General features: G+C 44.9%; 1 protein-coding gene across 1 annotated transcript; it reads left to right on the forward strand.

The window, feature by feature from the left end:
- Positions 1 to 1,383: 1,383 nt before the first annotated feature.
- LOC116391635 (mucin-5AC-like) lies at positions 1,384 to 15,356 on the forward strand. The gene is made up of 5 exons (XM_031862421.1): positions 1,384 to 2,749; positions 3,987 to 4,154; positions 8,709 to 8,833; positions 9,132 to 12,225; positions 13,344 to 15,356. The coding sequence occupies exons 1-5, from the start codon at positions 2,294 to 2,296 to the stop codon at positions 13,875 to 13,877; spliced, it is 4,377 nt and encodes a 1,458-aa protein (XP_031718281.1). The 5' UTR covers positions 1,384 to 2,293; the 3' UTR covers positions 13,878 to 15,356.
- The last annotated feature ends 1,537 nt before the right edge of the window (positions 15,357 to 16,893 follow it).

A 16,893-nucleotide genomic window follows, 5' to 3' on the forward strand; every position in this document is an offset into this window, starting at 1 on the left:
TGCGTAATATCTAGGTGGGTAAATTGTAGAATTTACACTTTTGCAGCCAAACTAAACAACTAGACGAGTCAGCATCGTTCTGTTTCTTCTGTCTGTGCGACAAACATTTACCAGAAGGTCCGACCACTCGTCCAATGTTTTCCACATCCAAAGAGGTCTCGATGGACACTTGAGAACCCCTGAAAGCCTCACTAGCTAAATTTGGGTCTCAAAATAGCAAAATTGGATCAAATAGTGGATTTCGAAAAATCACGAGACATTTATTGGTCACTTGCAATCGTCACTAAAATGTCTTTTAACAGCGTACTAATGCCCAGCAACAGCAAAACAAACTCGAAGCGCTTTAACCCATTATTCACCCATTCATCTTACATCTGTGATGGCAGGGTACAACCTGCCCATCACAACTAACTAACATTCACACCCATTGATTCACCGCAGGCACAGCTTACGGGAGCTATTTGGGGTTCAGTGGACACATCGACATGGACTAATGGACTAGCGGAGCCAGGAATCAAGTCATAATATGAGAAGAAAGAGAGTTGAAAAGAAAAAGTTAGCTATAGTGGGAGATAAAGTTGGAATTTTTCCTGAGAACCTGGATTAGAGCAGGACGTCTCTTTTCCCCTCACTGGTTTATGGAGCATCTCAGTTATGATGGGATGTAATTACATCACACGTAACCTGCAGGGATCAATGCAGGCTGCGTCGTGTGACTGTAATTAGCTGATAATCAAGTTCATGTTAAAAGATGTCTTCTGACCTTGAGGCTGTGTGTTTGATTCTTGAGAAGACGTGTCTTCTATTGTGAAGGGTTGTGTAAATGTTTCTGTGTACCTTCTTACTATTTTCAAGTCTGGGGATTTTTAGTTGAAGCTCGTTTGAGAAACGTTCCTCGGTTCTAACCACAGACTGTGTAAGAATTGGACGCAGACGTCGTGAAGTCACCCAGTGGTTTGTGGACTGATGTTACGAAGCCTTGAGTTCGGCATTGCCATCTTGGATTAAGGCTGTCGCCATGTTGTTGTTTTTTTCGCAACTAATGAATAGATGTGACCATATTTGGAATGCGGAGAAGACGTAGAGACGTCGTATATGTCTCTGGTAGCAGCAACGACCTGTCAATCATAAGGTAGCCCCGCCCTACAGCATACCCTGCTTTATGGTCTGTTTGACTCTAAATGGACCATAATGTACTAAATGAACATCATGCTGTATTGAAGAAGACTTGAAACTAGAGATTGAGACCATAAACTCATGTTTACAATGTTTACTGAGGTAATAAATCAAGAGAGAAGTAGAGTCATTTTCTCATAGACTTCTATACAACCAGAGGAGTCGCCCCCTGGTGGTCATTAGAGATAATGCAGGTTTTAAGACACTTCCTCCTCGGCTTCACTCGGCAGAACCAGAGGTTGCCGCCTGGTTCCCACAGAACATCAGACTAATACTAAAGAGTTCAAAGGTCAGCTATGGTGCCCAGTGTATGTGAACATGAAGATTTGGGTTTACGACACTGGTCTTACTTTTAAGAAAATAAAACATACATGCTCTGTTACCTCCAGTTTATTTATTTTAGATCCCATTAATCCAATCCTAATCTCTTCATTTTATTATTTTAAATTAAGCAATTGTGCGTTTCATTTTTTGGGCTCTCCCGTCCTGGCAGCAGTGAACATGACAGAACAGGTAAAACGAAATGGCTCAGCTCTGTTTTTTTCAGGCGATGTCTCATCATGATGTGAAACTGACAGCTTAATGATTTAATGCGGTTCATGACAAATGCAGGGATTGCCTCAATACTTACTCAAAGTATTTTATCCCTACACACACACACACTTACACACACTTTCCAACAGAAAACCGTACAGGTCACGTGACAAAGGTGCGCATGTTTCTGTGTGTGTGTGTGTGTGTGTGTGTGTGTGTGTGTGTGTGTGTGCCTGTCTGGCTTACACCTGTCGGGCGGTGCCTCCAGCAGGGTGTCAGTCTCTCACTCTCACTCTCTCTCTCTCTGCCGGCTAAGTTGGGAGGCTTTGGAACCTGGGAAGAATGGCTGAGTGTTGATGCACCATGGCCGGTCACAGGACTTCCAAGGCAGACCGACGTAGGAGACGACATGAAGTTTATGTGCAACAAGTTTGGAGCTAAACTGAACAGCTGTTTGAACCCCAGAGGAGCACTTTTAGGCAGCTTTTTCTCCCCAAAGTGTGGAGACGTTTAGGAGCGGAGCCCTGACACCTTTAGCGGATTTGTAAAGTTTAGTGTTGTGTTTTCTTTGGTAGCCCGAGACATGGCTCTGTCCCAGCTCCAGTGCCTGGACGATAACCACGTGAACCCGCGGACGCACGAGTCCAAACCGGAGTTCCTGTACTGCGAAAACCAGCGGCTCGCGCTAGAGGCGTTCCTGCGGGACGGTCGCGAGGAGTTTGTGAAGTACCTGGGCGCTCACAGCCTGCGCGGCTTCCTCTCGGACCCGGAGTTGGAAACCCTCGCCGAGGCGGTGGAGCCCTACGACCCGGGCTCGGAGCTCTTTTTCCCGGAGAATGCCGAGGAAGACGAGCCGCCGCTGTCGCTGCACTACTGGCCCGAGCTGTCGGACACGTCCGTCCCGCAGATGGACCTGTGCTGGCTGGACAACATCTCTTACCGTGGGGTGACGCGCACGAGCGTGTACACGCAGCCGCCTCTGGAGGGTCAGGTGCACATCAAAGAGGTTGTCAGGAAAATGATTGCGCAGGCGCAAAAGGTATGTTGGGCCAGAATGGGTTCTTATATAGTCTGTGGTTTTAAGGTATTTTAGCCTTTAAACCCTTTTTTCACTTTGAAATCAAATTAGACATCTATAACGTTATTTTAAATAAAATAACCTCAAATAAAATATGTAAAATACAAGAGGTGGAGGGTTTTATGCATTATTGGAAATACTCGTTATTAGTGCTGGACGATATGGAGACAATCTAATACCACAACATCTATCGCGTTATTGTAGGGTTGACTATTGGTGCTTTAACAAGGTATTTACTCAGTGAGATTTTTTGATAAATATTCATCAGTATTGTGGATATAATGACTCAGTATGTATGGGGAAATAATAGTGAAATAAAAGTTCAGAAACGACATACATTTACTGAAATGCAGCCTTTAAAACCAGGAAAAGACACTAGTCTGATTTGACAATATGCATACATATAATATCCATATATTCCGGAGCTGGTGATACTGGTTGGTATTAGACCTATAGTCAGTATTCATCTTTACACCTCTGTGTATCTCTTCTCCTGTGTCGCTCATGCATCGGTGGATGTCTGGCTGTCGGTCTCCAGCCGTCTGTCTGACCTGCTGTACCCATTCAAAGGATCAACTGCAGCGTTCACATAAACGTTGCCGGCTCTCAGTCAGTGTGAGGTCAGAGTACAGACAGATGACCAAATGAGACGATCGACAGTAAAGTGCAACTTGATTAAGCTGCTTTATCAGCGGCTAAAAGAAGTGCTGCACGCTGCAACACGGGAGAGCGTCTGTTATGTTGGACATTTGCATGATTGTGTGCTTTTACGGCCGGGCTGCATGTATATGTGTGCTTCTGTCTGCTCATGAGCTGACTCACACGAAGGTCCTGTGAGGCGTTTTGTTTCTCAGTGGCGTGAGTTACATGACGGATCCTGTGGGCATCTTCCTGAAGGATATATGGGTGGTATAAGCTCGGAGAAAATGCATAACTTCCCTTTATTATTAGCTTCACAATTTTCTTGTGCAAAGGAAAACTTGTCAGATCATATTTTACTCAAACCTGTGGAGCAACTTGAATCGTATTTGTTTTGGCAGAAAAGTGTAAACACTAACGTTTCAACGCCTGAGGCCTGATCCACAGAGTTGTGTTAAAGTGCATGAATTTCCCTACATACATGCAGAAACTATGCATGCATGCATGAGTATGTCCCGCGTGTGTGTGTGTGATGTAGGCTGTGTGTGTGTGTCTCCAGGTAATAGCAGTGGTGATGGATGTGTTCACCGATGTCGACATCTTCAGAGATTTGCTGGATGCCGGTTTCAAGAGGAAGGTTTCCGTCTACATCCTGTTGGAACGCACAACTCTACCTCACTTCCAGTCCATGTGTCAGAGGGCCAACATGCATGCCGGGCACCTCAAGGTGAGTCGGCGCACTGACGTCTTAGCACCAACGAGCGAGAGCCGAGGGAAGTCAAATCCACCAATTATGCATCTGTGGAGTCAATATGTGCTCAGTAAAATCAATTGTCATTTTCTAATTAGATATTAATTCATATTTTTAAGTGGAAAGGGAGCATACCCAAATTCCACAGCGATCCCGTCATATTTTGCTCCAGACCACAATGTTGGACAGAATGCCTCGATAACCAGAAGCTGACAAAAAGCAAAAGTTCATTATTCATTTTGTAAGAATTGAGATGTGACCGTGTGGAGAGTAAATGTTTCACTAATAGAGTGACTCTTTGACCTGATAGCATTAGGGGATTTCCAGATGTTCACAAATCTCCCTTTCAGACTGAAATACATCTGTAAGGCGCCGTTGAACACAACAACAGCAAGTTATATTTTGACAGAAAGACGAGGAATTGAAGTCAAGAGGTTTTCGTTATGCATGGATAAGTGAAAGCACATGCCATCTCTCCCTCTCTCCCTCTCTCCCTCTCTCCCACACACCCACCGGAGCTTAAATAACAAGCAGCCATCCCTCTCAGCCGGAGCTGTATCATCGATTAATCTTTTGCTTTGCGGTCTACTTTGTTTGTTTTTAATTGGCAGATTCACGTGAAAAACACACGCCACAAAACACGTGTTCGTCATGCTGCAACACGTAGAAGTAAGTTACAGGGAACAAGGAACTCTTTTCAGTGAATTGTTTTCTTGAGACATAAATCTTTCCATCAAGCGGTCAACTTATCAGATTATCTCTGAATGATAGGCCTTTAATGGTTACACCTAACAGCGCAGTATCTGCTTGATAGGAGTCAAGACTTTTTTACTTGCTTGCCTCAGTGCTGCTGCGTTGCTCCTCCGTTCTACAGGGGGATCGTTTAGATATTCCAACATACAGTAGAAGCGGGGCTGGATACATTTCCACAAAGGCTCCCAATGTGCTAAGCTAATTATGTTCCAAGTGATACGAGGTGTACGGTGCTTTAGATCAGTATTTTGCAGATCGAAGTGAAACACTGAAGATGCAGAAAGCTGTGTTCAGGAGACCGCAAGAGAACACACACATGCAACACAAAAGCATATTATGCATGTGTGGACAGACATATTGAATCTCACACATACATATCCTGCAGATATACAGATCTATTTTTGGCCAGGATGATGGTGACATGAAATGTTCACGTCGTCTCATGCTTATAAACACGTTATCTGTCCCGTGTGGCAGATAGTACTTTATAAACATATGACCGTGGAGGTTGTTTTAGCTCAGCTGGATTTCCAACCGGTTTTTTAATCTCATGGCAACAGCTTGCTTTTTGAAACATGTAGCATTTTGTTGTTTTGAATTATTCTCTAGGGATGTCACGTTTTTGGCCCAAAATCCGAGTGCAATGTGCAAACCAGACAGTAATACAGCAGCACGGTGCACACTGAGCCTCGAGCCCTCCATTTAAATGAGCCCGCGTCACAGCTCCCCTTGAACGCTTTTCTATTTCATAGAATAGAAACCGGTCAGGCCTGGCACGCCGGGGAAATGTTGCAGAAATACATGCAAAGCGATTGTTATTTTAACCCGAACCGACTCGGCTGGCAGCACATGTTGACGCTCGTTGTCAGAGCAAATATCGTTAATGGAGCCAGATGGCTAACTTTCTCTTTCTGTATGGTTCACTGGCACCCAACGCTGAGTCCTAAACAGATTGAGTGTTTGTAAAGGAGCTTAGTGAGGTGTGTTTGACAGCTGGCACAAGTATTTTATGTGTCCGTATCTGGGTTATATACTGTGTCTCTGCTGGGATCTGCCCTTAAAGTGGTCCTGTATCCTTCAATGTACGTCTCTGACAGAATCACCTCAGTTACTCTGTGGCGTTACAGACTATTCGATTCAGGCTACAGCTGTACGAGTGGCAACCATGACCAGGAACAGTGATGAGCAGCTAACGCAACACAAACTGCCAGTCTGAGCGACATGATGACTGGCAGGAAGGGTAGAGGACAGATGTGACAGCTTGAGGAGTGGATGGACGGGATGGGAGGAGGAGCGGAGGAGTACGGAAGCAAAGAGGTGTCGGATTCTTCTCACTCATCAGTCGTCTGAGGGGGTTTCTGGACATTTTAACAATGTAACAGTGACAGTATTTTCACATTTAATCCTATCAAGGACAGCTTCATCATCTACACAAGTCATTCCCAAAGACTGGGTCGGGACCCTCAGGTTGGTCGCTAGAGATTTTATCAGGGTCGCCAAATAAATTAGCAGAATATCTTCCGTGGGCTTTTATTGAACATTTATGTTCATATTGCACTGATAACTGTAGCCGCCTTATAACAGTGGATCTAATATGAAAAGGCTAGCGTACATTCTGTTTGCTTTACCGATGATAGGAAAAAACAAGAGTCTGTTTGCCTTTGTTCTCATTTATAAAGTATTTAACACGTGTGTATGTATAAATCAGAGTTGTGATTTATCAAAGAAATACATTGTTTACGCATTCAAGATAAGATAAAGTGATGTGGAAGTGTCAGTAAAGAAGGTTCGGTCATTTATCGTGATTCATTACTAATTGGGTCGCGATGGTTTGTCACATATAAAACGTTGGGAAACACTCTTCTACGGTTTGGAGCTGAATACCAACAGAGAGAAATGCAATCTGCTCATTTTATGAAACCAGTTAGCAAAAGGAATGTTCTGAGGGAAAGTTCAGGGTGGGGCCAAAGGAGGAAGGAAAACAAGTGTTTCTACTGTGAGACAAGCCACACCCAAGCCACGCCAGGAATCTTCTGCTGGTTCCATCATTTCTCTGGCTGCGTGCAAGTGCAGGAGTTGGTCCCACAGACAGACTTTGAAGTCTCTCTGAGGACCCAAGGTCCTAAATCTAAACTCATGACAACTAAAGTAGTGTCTGTTAAGTAAAAGTCAATCAGCCGAAGAGCTGAACATCGACTAACAAATGAGTCAGACAGACAACTCTCTCTCGCTGAAGCTGTGACTTTGCATTTCACTTTCTAGCTCTTTGCCATATTTTTGGAATCACAGTAATTCTGGGCAACAAAAATTATATTTAGTTGGACAGATTGTGATGTCATTGACAAATGTAACACCATATTTAAATTTGGTGTTTCTGTGTCCACGTTTACAAGGACCACCTCAACACTCAAATACCATGTTGGTCAAACAGTGGAAATATAAGCTGCAATTAGAAAAGGGCTGCATATGCCTCTACATAACTTAGGATGTAGTTTTAATATTTTTTGAGATTCCTTCAGTACAGATGTTGGTCAGCATGTCTGTCCTAAAGAAAGAAAGTAGGGAGGACAGAAGAAACAAAGAAAGGAAGTGAGTCACAGTGAGAGAAACACTTGATGAAATGATTTAGCTGGAGGTTCCTTTCATGTGTAACCGCTTATCTGAACTGTTGTTACAGTCTTTTATGACTGCAGCAGCACATACTGTACCACCCATTTATTATCATGAACGTTAGCCCTCATTGACGATACGGTCACACCTGTCGGCCTGTCACAGTACCTGTGTTTACATGTCCACAATGTGACAAAAAAAAAGCATACACACCAAACTACTTAACTGTATAACGATGACATTGTGTTGTTAATGTTAAAAAGCAACCTCATCTGGCTGAGCTAAACAACAAAACAACATTCAAGAAGTGCAGGAAACATCTTAGATCGACAGAGGACAGAGAACTGAGCCCTGTGGGACGCCAGATTTTAATCTGAGGGAAGCCAGAAGTATTGCTTTTCAGACAGAGATGAGCAAAGCAGGCAAGTCCCAAGAAAGACTAAAGTTGGTCAAGATAGTGGTGAGGTCCATGGTGTCAGATGCAGCACTCCAATCGAGTGAAGACAAGACAGAGATTAAATCATGGTAATTACCATGGTGTAAGATTTAATTACAGTATTTACATCGGTGTAATTATTTGCTTAAATTAAAGGGCAGGACGCAGTACATGACTGGTCATATTGTCCATGTATGTCTTTATTTAAAACCACTGTGTGGCCTGTAAACACTACAGTTAGTTTAAACTTCTAATTTATACGGTTAGATGTGATAATAGAGACACTTGTCTTGCATACGGTGCTTTCCTGATGTTATTGTGATTATGCTTTAATCACATTACAGTAGTGAGAGGATGGTGCTGGTAAGACCATACACAGGTCTGTGGATTACACCTGTTCTTTTGTATTGTATTTACATATAACCTGGCTGTCAATCAGCCAATAGATATTCAAAACGGGAGATAAGGTCACCTCATAAAATCATGAAAATAACTTTTGTTCATTGTATGCTCGACACTTTCCAGTTAATTTTCTTCTCTTCTTAACTTAAAATAAAGAATGCCACAATGTAACATGAAAGTCATCGCTGTCGTTGTTTTGCAGCTTTACGTCACACAGATCTCATGTTATAAAGTTAGCTTTGAATCTAGAGGAGATATGACATCTATCCTCTTTGTGTGTGTGTGTGTGTGTGTGTGTGTGTGTGTGTGTATGTGTGTGCGCGTTACAGAACCTCCGTGTCCGCTGCACGGATGGAGCAGAGTTCTACACCCGGTCCTGCACAAAGGTCAGAGGGCAAATGGGACACAGATTCATGTTCATCGATGGAGACAAAGCTGTGTCTGGATCATACAGGTCAGTGCACTTTTATGTGTGTGTGTGTGTGTGTGTGTGTGTGTGTGTGAGTGTGTCAGTTGGAGAGTGTGAGAAAGTGAGAAAGACAGTGACGGTGAGAGAAACAGGTTATCTCCATGTGCTCCACCTGTCTTTGTTTCTGTGAGATGCGATTAAATTACTTAATAAATAATAATTGCCGTTTAACTTACTGACATCTTACCGACATACTGTACACGTACGCAGTATAAGAGGTGTTTATTTTGTCATGTCTTGCTGTACTTTAAAGTAGTCTAACTTTTTGCTGCATGTTCTGTAGCTTCACCTGGACTTCATCGCGGCTGGACAAAAATCTCATCACGGTGGTGACGGGCCAGGCAGTGGAGGCCTTCGACAGGCTGTTCTGCGTCCTCTACGCAACTTCCAGCTCGGTTGACCTCCGGCAGGTCGCCACTGAGACCGAACCTGAAGTGGAGCCCCTCCCACAGCCGGCCCCGGTGACCACTTCTGCCGATATGGCTCGGAAACTGTACAGCCCCAAATATGCCATGTTGGGTTTAGCCAACCCCAGCCCCACCCCTACTGCTGGCCCCAAAGAGACCGAAAATCCACAGAACTCCAAGAACCCAGAAACCAAGAAGGGGAGGCAGAAGAGGGCAAGTAAAGAAGCCATTCAGGATCCTCCAATCCACCCCGGACTCACCAATCTAGAGAAAGCATGTATGATGTCATACCTGCCCACCTGGCCAGAGCCTGACCCCCCAAGTGACGTAATCGGGTTCATTAACATTCGTGATACCAGAAAACCGAATCAAGTCCATCAGAGATCTGAGATGTTTGAAACCAGCCAAGCGGTCCGGTTTAGCAGTCCGTTCAGCATGCCTAAGGAAAGCCTGCCAGATGTCGCCAAGCCCAGACAGGTTACAGCCAAACACGAGACGAATAAACTCCAACCAGCACAAGATGAAACCAAGACTGAAGAGTCGGTGGTGGACGGAGCTCAGCCACCACAGCTCAACGCAGTGCCTGCTGACGTCAAAAGTAAAGCAGAGGCAACCAGACAGAAATCACCTGCATCCGGACCAAAGAGTGACTCTGACACTACTAAGACCCTCAACACCGAGAACAAACAGCATTCAAACACACCCACCGAGCAAGATGCACGCACACCTCGCCAACCCAGCAGCAAAGCGCGCACTCCCAATACCGGGAGCCCTTCGCACAGCACACGACCCCTCCCGGGATCATACGCTGACAGAGAAGCAGAAACTAATTCAAACACACAGCGTGATGTCTCGTACAGCACGCAAGCGCCGCACCTGCGTCCTCCCACCGACTCAGACACGGAACCGCACGCACAAACAAAGACGGTGCCGCTGTGCACAGATTCACAAGCTGTTAACGCGCAGCCTCGGAACTCATGTGAAATTACTCCTTACGCTGAGTCTCCCACCGCCAACAGCCACACGTCCTCCTCTTCTACTTCTGTCAGTTCCTCCTCGTTTTCAGAAAACAGCCACGTCTCCACCGCTACAAGCAGGACTATCGGTTCCTCTTCTCCTTTGTCCTCTTCCTCCATTCCTCCTCTTACTTTTTCTTCTACAACTCCCAATCCTCCCCTCCCTTCCTCCTCGGCAGCCCCATCGTCGACCTCGACCCCTCCCGTCCCTAAACCTCGTACTGTCCAGCTGGTTTTCAAAGGCGCCAGCGATGGCCAGAAGCTGCCGGAGTTCAGTGTTGTCAGGAAGCCTGAGACGAGCACAGGGCTCATCCACGATGAGCCCGCCGTGGCAGCTGTGGTGCAGACTTCACCAGAAAACGTGCCCGAGATCGTCCCAGAACTGCAGAGCGACAGCAGAGGCAAACCGGAAGCACAGCAAGATGACGATAACACGCTGGATGCCGGAGAAGCTCCACAGCACAAGCAGAGCGGGACCTCCAGAGAGACAAGGACCAAGGAGGCAGATGGACGACATGAGAGAGCAGCAATGCAGTTGGCCGCTGGAAACAAAGCCAAGTCAGATGTTTTGATTACTGATGCGCCAAAGGCAGAGAGGGTGAATACTCAAGAAATAATTCCAACAGATGTCGAGCCCAAGACTTTGATGTCGACAGACTGCCAAATAACCCGGCAGATAGAGTGTGAAGCCACAGTACGGACAGAGATAAAGGCCCCGGAAAGATCGGAAGTGCCAAATGAAAAAAGTGAGTCATATAGTGAGTTGAGTCCAAAGGATGTAGATGTATCAGAGATTGTGGACTCTTTAAAAGCTCCAACATACACCGTTTTTGCCACGCACACATCCAAGCACAGTACAGACACAGAAAGTCCGCATGGTAATCTAAGTTTTACACCGGCCCGCGTCACAGACAGCGTGCCAAAAGCTGCAAAATACAACACACACGGCACCTTCCAAGAACAAATCCCTAAAGCACAAGCGAGCAGACACACACCTGCAAGACCTCTGCACTTACATCTCTCCGACACACACGTGCCAGACTTTCGTTCGGCGACGCCGGAGAGAGAGTCGCGGTCGCTCTCGGCTCTCCTGCGCACTCCAACTCCGGAAGGATTTCTCCCACGCACTCCAACTCCGGACGGATTTCTCCCACGCACGCCCACCCCGGACTCACGCACGCACACCCCGGACTCACGCACGCACACGCCGGATCCGCGCAGTCCAAATTTTCAAACGCCGACGTCCGACGGGTTCATCTCACCGAGAACAAATTCGGCTCTCTCCACCGCATCAGAGGAGTATTACGAGTGTAACGACTCTCCTTTTCACGAGCCAGTTTTTGACCGAGCAGCTTTCCGCAACCACGGGACGACAGACGACCATGTTAGCTTCACGCACGCAAATACTCCCAACGCCACAACCATCACTTGGGCTGCTACTTCACACATAGCAGACAGGAGTACCTCTATCAGTGAAACAGAGAGTTTGTCTGGGCCTGCTAGCGCCTCCTCTTCGGCTTCTTTAAAAAAGAAAATGGAGGAGGAAAATTTTGAAAATGGGAGAGAAGAGGATGAACGTGGCGAGAGGAGGACAGAGGGAGATTACCAGGCGACAGACAGGAGAGGCAGCGAGGACGCAAAGAGAACAGCCGACCATTTTAAACATTTTAAACATTCAGAAGAAGAAAACGAGGCTCAAGCCCTGAAGAGAAAGAGGGTGATAAGCCAATCAGCAGCCGGGAGACCGGTCGATGCCGGAGTGACTCCAACTGAATTAACCAATGAGAGGACAGAGCCACAGCGATTTTCCGCAGGTGACCGTCAGCTAAGGAAGTCTTCTTCTGAGAGGAAGAGACTTAACATGGAGAAGGCAGCGGACAGGGCGGCATTAGGACCCAGCGGTGCGGAGAGGAGAGACAGGCCCCCTTCAACCGGAGACACTGACGGACAGAAGGTAAGGAGGTTTATATTTAACTGCTGTAAGCACAGTTCACCCACTTTATGAGGGGACATCTTCACAACTATATCTCATAAAAAGTGGTTGTGGAAGTAGTTTTACTGAGAATATTTGATCTCTTTGTAGTTTGTTATATTTTCATGTTGGCAGTGAAAATTGAGATGTGTAAATATCAATGTATTATGTCAGTAGATTGAACTATCTGTTAACTCAAGTGACGGGTATCGTTAGGATTTTATCAATACTATTACTCTTATCGATTCTGCTTTTCGGTTCGGTTCCTTATCGATACTCTTATCAATAAAAATGAACCTTGAGGGTTTTTCATAACGTAAGTGACAAGTTAGACCCATGTTGTACATCATTTAAAATGTAATATTTAATCATAGAGTAAATATTAATATTAATTAACTTTTTGAGTAATACTAGCTTCACTGTATTTACCCAAATTACATTACCATGCTAAAAAGACAAAGCTAGTACAATATCAGCAGTTGGTTTGTACAAAATTAAATGACCTGTTGCAAAATTCTCTCTCTATATATATATATATACAGTATATCTATCTAACACTAGCCTACCATTTCGGTTCGTGTGTGTGTGTGTGTGTGTGTGTGTGTCTAGTCCTGTTGACTATGCGCCAGAAAACATGTTCATTATTGAACAAGGAGACTGTGCCCCGAATTAAAGTCACATACTTTTAATGAAGCACCGCGTGTGTTCACAATGATGCAATATTGATGATTCGGTAAAAGATTGATGGTTTTATTACCGTAGTTTGACTCGCCTACCGTCGAGCCGATGCTTTTTTATCTCGCAATAGTCCTTTTAAGTCAGTGAGGTGTTGCTGGCTTGTTGTTACTCAGTTCTGTCATGTTATATTAACTTGAGTGACAAAAACGGTTTTCACATTAGTACCCAAGTTCCTGTCTTTTCCATTTGCAACAAAGCTTTTGTGACACTTGGCACCGGAGCTGCATTTGTGAGAAATGTTTTATCTGCCTTGGAGATAAGTTTCCAGGAAATCAATATAATACAATATGGTGTGATAATAAACCCTAGTGAAATGTACTGATAGCTCATTATGGATACATTATTCTCCTCTCTTTCCCTAGCTTCTGCATACTCCTCTCAAAACTCCCAGAGGACAGCAGCGAGACATCAGAGCACCGTCCCCTTCCCGACAATCCAGACCCCCTCAACCCCTCTCAATCAACCGGGCTTTGGGGCCTCGAATCTGGGGAAGCCGTCATCTGAACCAGGTGGAAAGCAAGGTGCTCCCCGGTAGTGTCCAGAGCGCGGATAACACCTCGTCTCCTCGCAGACAGCCGTCCAGACCACCTCCTCGGGTGACAGCGGGTGCTGACTGGTTAGCGGCCGGGCGGGAGTACGACGAAGTCTCCCGACAGCCTCCGGCGGCGCAGAGCAGGACGAGAGCCGGACCGACGCCGAATCAACATCCTCCCCCGAAACCCGAGGCCTCCCAGAGCCAGACGGTATCACCGCAGGAAGAAGAAAAGGCCCCTTTTAGCTTCACTTTTAGCAAACTGTACAGCCTGAAGGTCCTGAAGGAGATGAGCAAGCCGCCATCACAGAGAAAGACAGACAGCAACAGCTCTCACGTGCAGGGACGTAAGAGCTCCAGCTAGTCTGATGCCGTCATCCTGGCATCCATTTTTATGTCCCGCCAACACATCAAGCCAAAGAAAAGGCAAGTTAATGTCAAGATTTAAGAGAAATAAAACTTCACCCACTGTGAAAGAAATGCCAAAAATGCCACCTTTCTCCACCGTGGGTAACTCATCGCTGACCGTTTTAGTGAATGTCTGAACTTTGACCTTTGACCTATGACTTGTGGTTCTTGCCGGCTCCCTTCTCGTCTGCTGGAGGACGCACATTGAGTTGTTTTCCACACGGTGATGATGCTCATTACTGGACCAGATGAAGCGTGTTTGGTTAGGCAGTAGTTTTTCTGTTCCTCTTGGCTTCTCCTTCCCATGGCTGCGTCTTAAATGTTTTAAAATGCTGATGCTTTCAGTGGCCTGGTCGTCTGGACTTGAACCAGCTGCCTCTCCTAAAGATGTATAGGTTTTCTTGTTGCTGTTTCAACTGAATAATAGAGCCGTACTGTTTCCCACAGGAAAAATGTTTAAATTGTTTGTATGACCAAAGAAAATGAACACATCATATATTCACCCAGAAGTTTTCCTTCTACATACTGCACATTAGTCAAGCTGCTGTGACCTCGATCAACTCGACATATACTGAGGATCCAGCGGAAACAGAAGCAGTTGCTTCCTGGAGTCACCGTGATACATTCTTAGTGAAATATCTTAAAGTCACTTCCGCTCTGTTTTGTTTTAGATTCTTTGTTTCCAGTAGTTTGATATCTCAGGATGGTGCCATATGAATGTGAATTTCTGCTTCCAGTTTTAAGAGAGGGTACTATCAAAAATGTCAAAACGTAGTGTATTTATGGAGGTACTGTATTTTGTGCACACTCAGCAAAGCTGAAAACCACTGAACGTCACAGACTGCTTCTTCTAACACGGAGATTCCCTCTTCTCCTCCACCACTTTACATTCTGTGCGCAACAACAAGCAAAATGACTAACCTCATGACAGTGGCTGTTTATATTGCAGTCGTCCCACTTCTGTATCATAACGAGTCTCTTCTGTGCATTTAGGTGTTGAACGCTACATCCGATGATGCTGAATCTTTTTCTTTTTGTCTCAGACCCTTATTGTGGTTATTTTGTATTCATCCATTGTGTGCTGTACATCGAAAGACTAAAGGGTGTCAGGTAATTGATCTATTCTTTGTTTACACCAAATCCCATTTACATTCATACGGCTTTTTGCCTGGAAGGCAAAGTCAGAGCGACTGTGCCCAAACAAAGCGCAAGTTATCTGCAGATGAGCACGGGGCAGACAGAGGGACAGATGTCCTGCAGATTACAACAACAAGATGGTCCCTCTGAAGGAAGGTGAAAGGAAATGTGCCGAGGTGCTGTTTGCATGACAAATAAACTCATGCATGACATCAATGAAATGGCTGATGTGAACATAATTCATGTGTAAGACAATAAACAACCGTCTTGTCTTGGAATGAGGAAAGCTGCAGTCTGTCATCTTGTTGTGGGACACAGACAATGAATCTGTGCACGAGCCGAGTGTTTGTTTGTGTCTTTACTTCTAAAGCAGAACTAGATTTCCCAATCTGGTCCTAAGGGAGCTGTTCAGATGACATTTTGGTGTCTCCCAGTGAAAACTAGGATTGAATTCCGTCATGAAATATAGATTATGAATCATGGATGGCTGCCCTTTGGAGCTGCGAAAGGCAGCTCTGCATGAGATGTACTGAACATCTGATTTATGTCTTTCTTCAAGCTTCACTTCTGTCAACAACAACAACAAAAAAGTCAGAAAGTATACGAGCTGAGGTCCTGTGTAGTCCCACGATGCCTCTGTGGTTTGGGAAGCTTCAGTCGACTTTCACAGCACGTCTGCAAATATCAGTTGTAATCCATGTGAGTAGACCACATTTCCAAAAGTAAACAGCACATTGGAGATGGTCCCAAAGGATCGTTTTTATCGGATGCTGTCTAATATTCAGACATGCAGCACAGAAGCTCCTCCTGGTGAGGTTGTGTGAGCAGCATGACAATCTGAACACCTGCATGTGGCTCAAAACCCATTGGTTGAGAATATGATGCAGGGTATTAAATGGACTAGATAGAATAATGAAACAATTTATAGTTGGAAGTGCTGCTACAAAGGTTAATCATTGTTGGATTCTGGAATAGTTCATTTATAGTTAGTGGAGAGAGGATCAATACCACTGTCATGTCTGTACATATGAAGCACCAGCCTGCTGAAATCCACCTACAAGCTCTAAATGAAGCTCCCCAAATAACATGTTATGTCTTGTTCGTTTCATCCAGGAACAGCTGCGGGGACACAGTGCAGACTTGAGGAATTTACCGGTATAAATCACAATTTGCCCTTTTATGGGATGGCTTTGGGCTTCACCACAGTAACTTCCTGGAAATGACTGTATGTTGCTCAGAGCAAAGAAATAACCTCACACTTCAGTTTTCGTGTGGAACAAACAATAACTAACTTTTAACGACCAGGCTAGCTGTTTCCCCCTGTTTCCTGTCTTTGAGCTAAGCTAGGCTAACTGTCGCTCCATATTTGTCGCTGACATGAGAGTGATATCGATCTTCTTATCTAAGCAACAAAGCCATTAAAACATTTCTTTAAATACCATTTGACAGCATTTGTTGGCCATAAAATAGGTCTGACAATGAAATTAAAACAAAATGAAACACTGCTCCACAGAGACCAAAAAACTGCAAAGTTATATTTAGATTATAGATTTTGTATATGCCAAAAATGCCAAAATGCTATATGAGAATTGCATCAACAAAGAAGTAAATCGTCAATGTGGTTTTGTCTACCTGCACTTTAACGAACACAAGAGTGGCAGATGGTGAAACAAAAACTGAATTCATAAAGTCATAAAGACATGAGATGAAATACGCTTCATGAATAGAATAGTTTTCTGGGTCATACAGATTTAGAATGAGTCAGACACTGTCAAACACACACACGCACACACACACACACACACACACACACACACACAGAATAGGGGGGGGGG

This window comes from Anarrhichthys ocellatus, unplaced genomic scaffold (genome assembly GCF_004355925.1).
Source record: "Anarrhichthys ocellatus isolate YVR2014 unplaced genomic scaffold, GSC_Weel_1.0 scaffold26, whole genome shotgun sequence".
NCBI lineage: Eukaryota > Metazoa > Chordata > Actinopteri > Perciformes > Anarhichadidae > Anarrhichthys > Anarrhichthys ocellatus.